This window comes from Aspergillus pseudoviridinutans (genome assembly GCF_018340605.1).
Source record: "Aspergillus pseudoviridinutans IFM 55266 DNA, scaffold_5, whole genome shotgun sequence".
Classification (NCBI taxonomy): domain Eukaryota; kingdom Fungi; phylum Ascomycota; class Eurotiomycetes; order Eurotiales; family Aspergillaceae; genus Aspergillus; species Aspergillus pseudoviridinutans.
In genome coordinates this window covers 3,146,645-3,159,394 of record NW_025091285.1, presented here as the reverse complement: position 1 = coordinate 3,159,394, position 12,750 = coordinate 3,146,645, and the positions used below count along the sequence as shown (strand labels likewise).

The following is a 12,750-nucleotide window of genomic DNA, read 5'->3' as shown; positions in this document are numbered from 1 at the left end:
TCACTCAGGGCAAGAAGACGGGCCCACAAGTTTAATGCTCAGCCTCCGGACATGCTGCTTGATCTTGTCCCGCGTGGACGGCTGACGCTGAACTCCCTTGACTGTGTCCTTCTCTAGTGCCGAGCCATGACTATGCAATGTCAGCGCGCTGGGTAGAAAAATCGTCAGAACTAGTTTCAATATTATGATTTAGCGATGGGACTAACTCGTCGTCCGGGAAGAAGTTTGGCAGCTCTTCCTTGCGGAAGTTCGTTGGTGGGCCCTGCGAACAGTTTGTCAGATTTTGGCTCGAGGAATCTGAGGGCTTTGGACTTACTATCTCCAAGACCTTATGTGTCTTCTTCTGAAATGGTGATTTCACGAATCGGAGAATCTGTCTGAAGCACTCCATAGTTGGGACAAGTTGGTAATACAATTGATGGGAAAGAAATGGAAAATGAGTGTTGAAATCCGGTTGACCGCTACAACCTAGGATATATGCAAATATTTTCGCAACGAGAAGACCAGAAATGACGACAAGAAGAAGGCGGCAAGAGGGCACTTTCGCAGGCTGCTTTGAACGAATGACGTTATACCAAACGATGGACTTTCGACTGAAACGCTTGAAACAATACAAAAATTCACGATAAATGAAGGACTGGCCGATGCTCTATGACATCAAGGCTATGGATTGGAGCCAGAAAGTCGAAGTTGACACGGACATGGTGCATTCATATATAGTGAATGTCCTCTAAGGAGCTGCAGCCTACAGTACGGCCTGGATGAACAGTTTCCGCCTGCAGCAATGTAGGCTAAGCTGATCGGTAATCTCTGTGGAACGACGAGCATTGCGATAGTCTCGAGGGAAAACTCTGTGAAGCGCGCTGTCACACATTCCTTTGACAGCTGTCCCCTCGCAGCAGTGCTGCAGTTGCGGGTTCTACGAGCGTGACTCGTCCCAATAGGATGGCCTCGACGAAGCCATGGAATTTTCTGCCAAAGAGTTCTTGGACCCTTCTTGACGAACTCTTCCTMATTCGATCTTCGTCAAATTTCGATGAAAATGCAGGGCAACAAAATTTCCAGGCCTTGCATACTTACGCCGCTGTCATCGGCTCCTTGGAAGCGTGTTGATAACACATCTAAGCAACAGGCTTCCGCGTCTGGTATATGGACTGGATACGTGCGGCAACCTCCCCCCTGCGCCTAGATTCCTGAGTACGCAGTTGTCACTCGCTGGTCTAAAACGTTTACCGATTTGCTGGGCCTTTATTCCTAACTTCCCAGTGGCTTATTCGACGTGTTCCAGTCCAACGTCCTAGATTTCTCGGAGAGCGGCAGTATGCATATGCACCTTTTGATGTGCATAGAATGTGCCATCATATCATCATATCCCTAGGCTGATAAAAATAAGCCCATAGCGATAAGATCCAAAGGTAATATACCTTTCCTTTTACTTGGGAAAAGGTCAGCTTGTCTGTTTCTCAGTAGTATTGTGCTCATCATAGGCACGCTCATGGCAGTATGAACTTTTCGATCACTTAGGGACATGCATTAAACTGTTCCATCTGTCGTAACTATTATTGCCGCCATGGCGATCTACATTCCTATGTCAGTCCGTTTTTTCGCCTCCACACGCGACGTGTATGAGGGTCGGCCGAGTTCAAAATTGGGCCGAAGACAGCACAACACCACTGGGCTACCAAACCTCCTTCTCTCGTGTATGGTCATATGCTGTATGGCGCTGCGCGATCCAGAAAGGGGAACGAGGATTGTGCCTACGAATGTACATATCCCTTGCTTCAGCAACTATGCGGGCCCCTCCTCAGCATTGACATCCCTGTCGCCCATCTGGTCGATTGATTCCCGTGTCTGATTGTCTGCAATTTGGTTTGTTTCTTTCTTTCGATTGGCCGATGGGCGAGGGATCCGCCTGCCTTGAAGCTGTAAAGGGAAGGTTTCAACACCGAAGCGTCGAATTATCCCTTGGCATGTGCAAAAATTGCGAGGCCTCGGGAGATTGCAGTAGATGTTCCCTCTGCTTTCTCGCCCTATCATGACGGTTATGGCGTATTATTACCTAGGTCTATCTCAATTTCGCCCATAGGCCTGACTTCTTGATATTTCCATGCTCATGGCTGTCAAAGAAGGATAGCAATCCATGTATGAGTTGTCTATTTCGGATAATCCTTGACATGATAGCTCTTGAGCTTGACGAATTGCTCGAACCCGAACCTGCTCAGCGTGACACCACGACCTGAGTTCTTCCAACCGGTCCATGCAAGATCCTACAGACATGTCAATGGTCATCTTCGTTGAAATATGAAAAAGCAGTGTGTATGCTACTTACCGGACTAGGGTAGTCAGATCTGTTGATGAAGACCGTTCCCGCCTCGACTTGCTCAATGAGATCCTCAGCCTTGGAGACATCCTTCGTCCAGATGCTTGCAGTGAGTCCGAACTCGCTGTCGTTCATAAGCTTGATTGCCTCCTCGTCGTTCTCAACCTTCATCACGGGGAGCACAGGGCCAAAAGTCTCCTCCGTCATGACCCGCATATTGTGATTGACGTCCGTCAGCAATGTCGGCTTGACGTAATTACCATTGGCGGGAAGATTGTCGAACGTCTCGTTGGCAGGTGTCTCGTCCCGAGCACCCTTCTCGATCGCCTCAGCGACATGCGCCAAAATCGTCTCCTTCGCGCGCTTCGAGATGACGGGCCCAATCTGCGTAGTCTTCTCCGACGGATCCCCAACACGATACTTGCTCAACACCTTCTTCACTTCGGCGATGAACGTCTCGTAGATGTTCTTGTGGACGTAGACCCGCTCAATCGCGCAGCAGCTCTGGCCACTGTTGAAGATTGCCCCATCAACAATCTCCTCCGCCGCCCACGCCACATCCACATCGTCCCGCACATAAGCCGGATCCTTGCCACCGAGCTCGAGCCCAACACTGACAATGCGATCCGCTGCGGCCTTCTGAACCGCCAACCCACCAGCCACAGACCCAGTGAAGCAAATGTGGTTGACCTGAGGCGACCGAACAAGCTTCTCGAGCATCTCAGGCGATCCGCAGTGGGTGTACTGGAGAACATTCTCCGGAAGACCAGCCTCGGCGAACGCGGCAGCAACCTCCTCCACGACCGTGGGCGTCTGAGGCGAGGGCTTCAAGATAACAGCATTGCCCGCCAGAATCGCCGGGATCAAGCTGTTGACCAGAACCAGGTAGGGATACTGCAATACAAATCACCAGTCAGTAAAACACACCCCTCCTCAAACAATCAACAGGAATTGAATCCAACATACGTTCCACGCAAATATAATCAGCACAACCCCCACCGGCTTCCGCTTAATAAACCTCTTGAACCCCTTCTCCTCCTCCCCAGGAACAATCCCTTCCTCACCCAGCACCGAGGGCGCAATCCGATTCAAGTACTGACTGCGCTTCACAGCCGTCGATATCTCAACACCAGTGTACGAAATCGGCCGCCCCATTTGCTCCGTCAACTGGTGCGCAAGCTCATCTTTCCTCTTCTCGAGGACGGCTAGTGCCCGATCGACGATCTGCTGTCGTTGCTTGAGGGTTGTAGATTGCGAGAAGGAGCGGAATGCCTCCTGGGCGAGTTCGGGGATGCGCGTGATTTCATCATTGGAGATACCCGTACGGGTAAGGATCGGGCGGTTGGTGGAGGGAGAAATGGTTGTAATGGTCTCTGCGGACATTGTGCTTCGTGTAGATTATGGTGTTTCGTTTGTATAGGTCGGCGGGAGAGCAGTCGGGGGTGGAAGGAAACAGTTTATATGCCGAGGGGTATCTTCGAGCGTTATCTATGCTGGAGGGGTGCCTTGTCACGTTATCGGGTGGAGCTCCCCCACTGGTGGCGGGGTCCACTAATTCCTGGATAGTCTCCGTCGAAGGGGGACTGATATCTATATTCCCCGGCCTGGATGACCCGAAACTTATCCGGGGCGGCGTTGATTATGGACAGGCTGTGCTAAGGTACCTGAAGATAGAGTTTAGCATACTAGAGGGACAAGGAGTAGACATATTCCACTATCTCTATTAGATTATCGCGTCGTCGCATACAACTATGCTACAAAATCATTCCATCAACTATGCTACTCGTAAAGACCCTGCTTAGAGGTTCTGGTAGATTTGTAACTGATGGTCTTCAGTGGTACCAAAGAATAGCATTCAATTGCTTTTCATGGATGATCTCTATACAAAATTCTAGACGGCGTCTATCCTATTGACTGCGCGCGAGACGTGCTCCCGCCCAAGTGTAAGGATAGTTGTGTTGATACCAGTTAACACTTTGGAGACAGTCAGTACAAATGCAGGTCGACATGACAGGTGGTAACTTACAATGTTGTCCGACCTGCAATTCTGGGATGCGTTGCCCATGAACCACCCAGGACAATGTTGTGCTTTCCGTCAAAGAAGTCCGCTATTTCCGGTTAGTCGACTCTAGAGAAGGCTGTCGAGCAGGTCAACTGCTCACCTGTATAACCTGGATAAATATCCATGGCCTTGAAGCCATCATGTGGCGTTAATGGCGTACTGGTCCATTCCCATACTCCTCCAAACTCACCCTGACCGGCAAGTCGATCGCCGTTCTGGATGACCGGGGTAGGATGCCAGTGCTTGAACCCAACGTTGCAACCGTGGAGGTCAACAAATACAGGCATTGTGGCTTGGGAAGGAGGTTGGACTGGCTGGCGTTCTGGGGTTGAAGGACTATCCTGGTGAACTTTCGAGTGCCCATTCAGCACCTTATCACCATTAACACCGTTGACACCGTTGACACCGTTGACACCGTTGCTACTTCTTGTCAGACGAGGCCAAGTTTTCAAACACTTAGTGGGATATACAAACCTCTCGTGATCCGATGGCTCATCTTGTCTTGTCTCCTTCAGCTGAGCGGAGTAGTTGTAGATACTCTTGACCTCCTCATAGGTGGGAATTCTGCAACCCACCCATTCGGCGTATTGGGACAGTTCGTCATAGGAAGCCATAACAGGCCAATCCTGCGCAAATTCAAGCGGAACCGGTCCAAAAACGGTGCGGACAGCGAAGTTGTCCATGAAATCCTTTGTGGCTTGACTGCTGTCCAGAGTGACCCCTTTGGAGATTGGGTAATTCTCATCCGAATGGGTTAGGACCCACGACTCTGGCCGCCGGCGCTGACGAGTCGCTTGCAGATATTTAGCATATTCCCCGTTTGTTATAGCACGAGCCTGTGCTTCGAAAGCACGAACTGTGATCGTTCGCTGAGGCTTCTCATTGTCCCATCCAAAAGACAAATCAGGCAAAGAGCGTTCGTCAGTATCGTCAAGCCCGATGGATAATGTCTGTTCGGGTATAGCAAACCATTCATTTGGCTTCGCGTTCGCTCTGGCTTGATGGAACAACTTTTCAAAATCTGGTCTATCTGAAAGCGGCGGTGGGAGGGTCTTGTCACTCTGCAAAAGCATATAGAGGAAGGTCTCCAGGTGCATTGCCTCATGCTCGAAGCTAATCCAGAGTGCTTCCCCAAGGCAGCGGTTCCGCGTTATGCCATCCCTCTGCAAGACCGATTCGACCCTACTTCTGACTCTGTCCTGATAATCCAGAATCTCAGCAAGGGGAGGCCATTCATCTGGAATTTCACTATGAGCGTGGCAGTGCTCGGGATTGTCTACGTCGGGGTCAATCCCACGCTCGAAAATTTGTCGATAGTTTCGTGGTTCTGTCGGAGAGCCACCAAGAGCTCGTGTCAAATGAATGTCTAACAGAGGATCAGTATCATGCTCGCGGCATTGACTAAGAGGTTCCGGAATACCGACCCGTGAATGTGGGAATGTGCCCGAAGTAGAAGATCAATGCATTCCGAAGCCTAATAGGTTTCGCGAGGAGCTCTTCGCGCGGCACCATGGCCTTTGTAACAGTGTCCCAAGCGGCCCACAATGACTGGAATTCTTTGAAACTCGGAACTGGATTGGCAGCATATTCGGACGGTTGGCTGGGAAGGCTGAGGGTTGGCGGCGATAGCAGATGGATATCTGTCAGTGGATGGTAGTTCATTAGTTGACGCTTCTCCCATAATCTCTGCCCCCCGCTACGGGTGACAACGGCCAACTTACGGTACTCTTCAGAGCTGTTTCCAAGCTCCGCACAAAGGACAAGGTTCGCATCCCGCCAGAGTTGCTCCCGCTGTTGGGGGCTATACTTGGTTGCCTCTTCAAAAACCAATCTCTCACCTTTTTGCAGAAGCACGCCATCGATCGTAACATCCTGCTTCGGTGAGTAGAATGCTCGATGTCGACCCCCGGCAACATCGTAGTCTGTCACCACCTCCCATTCAGAAAGCTTGAATGCCTCGTATCCAAGAATTGCATTCGCATGTAATAACCCATTCTCGTAGAACTTCTGGGTAATGCCCTTTGAATCGTTATATGCCTTATAGACCTTTTCCGAGTCTGTACAAGCATCTAGCCCGACGATCATCAGATCAGCCGGCTTGAGTAGCCGAGCAAATTGGGCAAGAAACTCTGCTGCACCTTCACGACTGAAGTTCCCAATTGAGGATCCCATGGACATAACCACAGTGGGACGCTGTTGGTTCTGGGCATTGCTCAACCAGGCAAAGGCATCGTCATAGGTTCCGTGAAGACCGTGGAGATCAACGTGAGAGTACTCGTCAGGTGATACCTCGGCAAAGGTGCGCTGCAGCTCTGACAAGGATAGATCCAACGCATAGTAGTCGACGTGCTTTCCTGTCCGCTCGAACTCTTGAAGAAGGATTTTTATCTTACGAAGGTTCCTGCACAGGTGGTTAGATACACGGCTTTGAACTCCTTGGAGCATTCTTCGGAACAAATCATACCCACTACCGAGCTCCAATAATTGTGCGTTCTCGGGGACGCGCTCCACGATCTTCTTAGAATAGTTCTGCAACACTTCGATTTCCGCGTTGGTCAGGTAGTACTCATCCAGGTAGGTGATTTCTTCGAAGAGCTTAAGCCCTTGAGCGTCATAGAGCAGCATGGTGGGCAGTGACTTTGGAGTACCCTCGGGAGGATTGAGGCCCTTGCAAATCTCATTCACGAGCGAGAATTCCACGTCATTTTGATGTATATCAACGATCTCGACATTTTTCGAAGGGCAGGGCAATGGGGACATTCTGGCTATACTTTAAACTTCAAAGGTCAACAGGAGGAAAAGGAAAGGCGAGAAGTATGTTCTCGGAATAAAGAATGAAGAAATTAATTCAGATTGATATAGGGAGATTTCGACCCTTGTTCTGATAGAAGAATCGAGTGAGGGGTACTGGAGGGGAATGCACTAGTTTAAATGACAGAGCTGCTGGATCAGATGCAAAAAAGAAATAAATCGAGGGAATTAGACGGAACATTCTCCAGGAGCAGTAATACTAATAGTAGAACATGATGCAGCATGATGATTAGTTGGGTGAGGTAGAAAGTGCAGCTCTATGGGCCAGACCTCGAGCTCCTGCCCGGATCTATCCAGCATCATCATCATGTTGATTGCATGGAACACGATAGGCCGTCCCTGAATAATACACTTTCGAGCTAACAACCAGTAGCTGAGCTATTTTGATGCAAACACCCCGCACTATCCTCTCTCTCGCCCAACAAGTGAGGAATAATACCAAGGAGCCGCCAGAGGCGAAGATCGCGAATTGGATTATCAGATGGGAATGGGAAAATCTGCGAGGTACAGAGTCCGCCGGACACGGCGAGTGGTGTGACGTCGACGGCCATCCCACTCTGCAGTAGTAGCTGTACCTGAGCGTATACCAACCATGCAAGTCTTAATGCAAGTCACCAAATACTTTTCGAGTTAGCCCGCTTGTATCCTTGTATCAATAATTCTGAAGCTTTTTTGCAATTGCGTCTCAACATCGACTTGTTTCTCCGTCGTCCTCCGTTAAAACCTGACTCAACCGTGGGCACCATTGCAAGTGACTCACGCAAACGGAAATATACCATGAGTATTAGTGATCCTGCCGTATAATTGGGAGTCGCCTCGTTCAACAATCCAACCATAAGCGCGCAAGGTGCCATGGCAGCAATTCCGGTGGAGACACGAGACAAGATGGATGACGTTGGTGAGTTTGCATCTGGTTTGCACTGTTTGTCTGTCTTACTTTCTCCATATCTATGCTGTTTGTTACGTTTGCTTAGTTTCCACAGGAATGTCCGTGTTCCGTGGATCCACAGCGCCAGGCAGCTACTTGGTTACAACTTACTCGGAGTACAGCTTCCTCTTAAGTTTCTGAGTAGATCCAAGATAAAGGTAGGTTATTGGTGCTCAAACACCTCCTTGCAATGGTGTCAGGCAACGCCATTAGTGAGGGAATTTACAGCCGCCAGAAACATGGCTGAGAGCCTCAGACGTATGCCTAGCTGCCTCAGCCACCGTTTACATCACGTGACTTACACTCAAGGTTCACTACTTTACAGAGTATTTCGTAGAGCTTCCTAATTTCTCTACATCTCTCAACTTTTTCCTTAGGTATCTGCCTTGTGATCTACTTGTATATTATAGTAACTGCTTAGAACTGTTCCAGAGTACGAGTGATATTGGCTTGGTATTTCCGAAGTGGCTGTGCCAATTTCCATAACAAAGGCAAATGGTCCGCATCAAGCCGCCCAAATAAACTAGGTAGTGGTATGATACTTGCATTCAGGCGACTCGATACGTCTTTTTCCATATGTTGGTTTCTTGACAAGATTACAAGATAATTTCTGCCATCAATTTAGGAGTATGATGCTAAAGGTCTCCTTTTGTTCTTGTTTCTAATATCGCTACCTAATCTGGAATGTCTCTATCTCATACCGTCATCAATCTTGTTCATAACATACCTTAGCCTATAGGACCCTGCCCAGTAAACGTGCAACGAAATATATCCAGCAAATGACTCAAAAGACGCCAATCGATCGTCCAACGTCACTGATGGAGAAATCCCACGCCCAGCATGCAACAAGCATACCGCCCACACTCATCATGAAAGCCATTAAGACATTCACAGCATTATTGTCCAGCACATCCCATCCGCTCTCGACCCGCCGGCTCTCATGATGCGGCTTCGTGGCCCGCCCCGGCGACTTGCCCCTCGAAGTCCCCGTAGCCCGAGTACCCTTCAACGCGGCAGCATTCGCGACCTCCTCCGTTTTGCGGAGATGTGTGCTCCCGTCAGAGCTGTGAGAGAAGGCAGCCACCGGCGCCGTGCTGCCAGGCCGAGCGGAGGAAGGATGGACAAGGACCTGCATCCGCATTAGACATCCTGCGGAACGAGCGGGAAAGCACCGAATAAAACATACCTTTCCACCACCAGTGCCCTCGACAACCTTCCCGCTGCGCTTATCCACCACGCTCGCCTGTAACAGTCCACCGAGGATACTGTCCAGCACGCTTCCCAACGCGCCCCAGACCGTTACGGCCAGAACCCACTGCACCCGACTCACTACACCAGACGCCTCCCCCGAACAAAAAGGTATGAGGATGACCGATGTCACCGCAATCGTAAACGCCCCCAGCACACCAGCCAACAACCCCGTAGCCGTAACCCCACCATTCGTACCGGGCGGCACAACCCGGAGGGTAGGCGAGGTAATCAGCCGCGGCTTCGACTTGGAGAGAATCCCCAGCTCAGAGGAAAACGTATCCGCCGCGACAGCAGCGTAATTCCTAACCGCAAGTCATCACATCAGTACCCATCACCCAAGGACCAATCCACAGGACGGAAAACATACGCCACAAACCCCGCAACCAAAACATCTCCCGCCCGACGACCAAGCGAGAAGCACCCCTCCTCCTCCTCCGCGCCGCGGGCCAGAACCCACGCATGCAGCAGGATCAGCACCGTCGCGACGACCGAGTTCGCCAACACCTGGATATGAGTCCGCTGGCCCTCGCCGCCCTCGGCGCCCGTCGCGGAGAGCGTAAGACGAGCCTTGACCTCGTGTTTGACCTATTGCCCGCAACGCGTGGAATCAATCAGACGACTGCGGAAAAGAAACGGAGCCTATCGCACGATTGCGGAGGTACATACCTTCGTGACCTTCGATCCACCCAGATAGAATACCGCGAGCAGCGCAAATGGCGCGGACCATGGATGCACGACGTGCGCGATCGCGGTCAGCACTGCGACGACGATCCCCAGTGGAGTAAGGGTCTTGCGTGACCAGGCGCGGTGGGCGAGCGCCAGGACGGCGGGGACGGCGATGATGGGTTTCATTTTGTTATGGTTGACCCTGTAGTGTGCTTTAGTAGATTAAGAATGCTGATAATGCGAATGTAGAGAGCATGGTTAGAGTGGAAGTGGGTGCGTAAGCTGTTCAGCTGAGAGATAAGCTGTCGAGTAATCATTTATTTCGACCCGGTTACCCCATCCGGAGTAGTGGAGCTTAGCTGTCAACTGGCGTCATCCCGATCAGCTCCACCCCAGCAATCGATCTATGGCTTGAAGAGAAGGCTCTTATCTTCATCTTCAACATTATCTTCTAAGCAAAGGTCCAATTCTGGTTTTACTCTCGGGAATAGTGCTGCACGCGTATCTCTCAATACCGACGATCGACATGTATATGATTTAAAAACGAAGCCTAGGCTAATCGACACGCCCGGTTGCTAATATAAACAAAGTGACCATAGTCTAATAATATACATCCACACGTGCGAAGGCGATACTGGTATTTCTCTAATATTCAAGCCCCACGGGTATAAAACAACCTAAAATGACTCATTAGCCTGAAGAACCCCATGTGAGTGTCACCCCTCCTGGATAATACCGGCTAAATCGTGCCCAACGGGGCAACACAAGGATTAAAGCCGGATATGGATCGGAGTCCCCGCGACTAAGTCAATACACTGCAGTAGTACCGCCCTCGAGATACGCGTCCTGCAGTAAGCGCAAAGTCAATGCGTCAGACAATGAAAGAAAGACCATCTCATAGATGGAATCCCCCATGTTCATTGACCTCGCAGAATCGCCATAAGCCAGCCGCTACTGCAGCATCCTTGACCGAGCCCAGTTCTTCATCGCGAACAGCCCGGTTGATGTCAGCATAGCGGACCTCAGACTTGTCTTCCTGGCTCGCGTTCCTCGTGGTCCGCTTCTTCTTGCCAACATGTGCGTCAGGGTGATACTGTTCCATGATATGTACATAAAGATCCTGGGAGACGTTCTCCGCGAGCCAGCGCATGATCTCACGGCCCTCGTCTTCTTTCCCGGGCATGACCAGATGCCGTAGTAGTACCCCTTTCTTTGCAATGCCGTCGGATGTGAAGGACAGGTCGCCGACCTGCCTGTGCATCTCCTTTATGCTCTCCTTGGCGGTTTCAGCGTAGTTATCTGCCTTGAGTAGCCGCTTAGACGTGCTGCTCTTCCATACTTTGAAATCAGGTAGGTATATATCCACCAGTCCGTCCATCAACTGGAGTGACTCAAGTGAGTCAAAGGAAGACGTATTGTAGATGATGGGAATCTTCAGGCCCATGTCACGGGCGGCCAGGATCGAGAGAGCGACCTGGGGTACCACGTGCTCTGGCGTGACGAGGTTGATATTATGTACATTTCCCACCTGTTGGAGTTTGATGTACCACTCCGCCAGTTCTTCAGGGGTCAGATCGAAGCCGTTTCGCTGGTGCGCAATATCCTAGTTCGTGTGATGTCAGAGACGGTCCACAAGGGTGTTGTTTCAGCCATCTCGAGAACGTACATGGTTCTGACAAAAGACACAGCGCAGATTGCACCCAGAAAAAAAGACAGACCCGCTTCCATGGTATCCCTGTATACATGGCTCTTCACCTCGGTGCGGCGCAATGACATTGACCTTGGCCGTTTCGGCGCCAATTAAGCATACCCCCGTCTCTTCGTATCGATTCACCCCACAGCGACGAGGGCACAGATTGCAGTTCTGTAGGTGAGCGTAAGCGAGCGAGCGTTTCTTTGATGCGTCCACGGAAGAAAGAAGTTGATACCGTGGGATATATTCGTCTAGGAGAAATTGAGGTGGTATGCCTAGGAATCGTCTGGGTATAAGGGGAGAGAAAGGCGAGCCCCAGCGGACTTGGCGAGGAGCGAAGGGTCGTAAGAATCTGCTGAGGCTGGCCATGACGATATATAACGGTTTATATTAGATACTCCATTTCCTGATGTGCTGGTTGACGATGCTTGATCTTAGCGAACATGTGCAACAGAGATGAAAGAACAAAGCTTAGCGGAGCACAGAGAGGATGGAATGCTTATCGATAACAGCCGGTGGCGTCATAACGGCCTGAGGCCGCAACTGCAGTGCAGCAACTATAAACGAATGGCCATGGGTAGGTATTATCGTTGCGAGCTTCTATGCTTGATTATCCAAAGATATTAGATGGTGGTGATAATATCTGGGGTTATATTTTGATTTTCACTTGATTTCGAGAATGTAGCTGCGTTGAACAATAGATATTGCTCTGGGCACTCGTGTGTACAGGGTATGAAATAACGCAAGATCCTAGGTGTACAGGTATTGGTATCCATCGAAGAACGATCGAAAGCAAACAATAAGATATGTAAGTACTAATCAAAGCAATAGCCGTTGTATTTCATCGGCAGCCCATAAACTCAAGGTGCGTTATGCTCGTCTCTCCGAATCACCACAGCCCAGGATCGTTCGATCGATGGCGGGGTCGGTCCAAGAGCACATGGCGATGAAGACGGATAGCAATGGAGAAAGATACGGAGGAAAATGTAAAAAAAAGTAAACATCCAGGAGATATGAAG

The 12,750-nt window shown here is 50.3% G+C and overlaps 5 protein-coding genes across 5 annotated transcripts; all 5 read right to left on the bottom strand.

Moving 5' to 3' along the window:
* Positions 1-391, bottom strand: Asppvi_008157 (uncharacterized protein; the record flags this gene model as incomplete). Its single annotated transcript, XM_043304038.1, has 3 exons — positions 1-130; positions 207-262; positions 317-391. 3 exons carry the CDS (start codon positions 389-391, stop codon positions 1-3), a joined length of 261 nt encoding a protein of 86 aa, XP_043159973.1.
* A 1,762-nt stretch (positions 392-2,153) lies between these two features.
* Asppvi_008156 (aldehyde dehydrogenase family protein) lies at positions 2,154-3,703 on the bottom strand (the record flags this gene model as incomplete). The annotated part of the gene is made up of 3 exons (XM_043304037.1): positions 2,154-2,267; positions 2,330-3,214; positions 3,287-3,703. 3 exons carry the CDS (start codon positions 3,701-3,703, stop codon positions 2,154-2,156), a joined length of 1,416 nt encoding a protein of 471 aa, XP_043159972.1.
* Positions 3,704-4,227: 524 nt separating this feature from the next.
* Positions 4,228-7,142, bottom strand: Asppvi_008155 (DUF323 domain protein; the record flags this gene model as incomplete). The annotated part of the gene is made up of 7 exons (XM_043304036.1): positions 4,228-4,294; positions 4,347-4,428; positions 4,483-4,802; positions 4,857-5,748; positions 5,807-6,022; positions 6,104-6,783; positions 6,847-7,142. The coding sequence occupies 7 exons, from the start codon at positions 7,140-7,142 to the stop codon at positions 4,228-4,230; spliced, it is 2,553 nt and encodes an 850-aa protein (XP_043159971.1).
* A 1,763-nt stretch (positions 7,143-8,905) lies between these two features.
* Asppvi_008154 (DUF92 domain-containing protein) lies at positions 8,906-10,224 on the bottom strand (the record flags this gene model as incomplete). The annotated part of the gene is made up of 4 exons (XM_043304035.1): positions 8,906-9,250; positions 9,308-9,674; positions 9,740-9,957; positions 10,039-10,224. The coding sequence occupies 4 exons, from the start codon at positions 10,222-10,224 to the stop codon at positions 8,906-8,908; spliced, it is 1,116 nt and encodes a 371-aa protein (XP_043159970.1).
* Positions 10,225-10,933: 709 nt separating this feature from the next.
* On the bottom strand, positions 10,934-12,100 carry Asppvi_008153 (putative pyruvate formate lyase activating enzyme; the record flags this gene model as incomplete). Its single annotated transcript, XM_043304034.1, has 2 exons — positions 10,934-11,641; positions 11,705-12,100. The coding sequence occupies 2 exons, from the start codon at positions 12,098-12,100 to the stop codon at positions 10,934-10,936; spliced, it is 1,104 nt and encodes a 367-aa protein (XP_043159969.1).
* Positions 12,101-12,750: the final 650 nt, after the last annotated feature.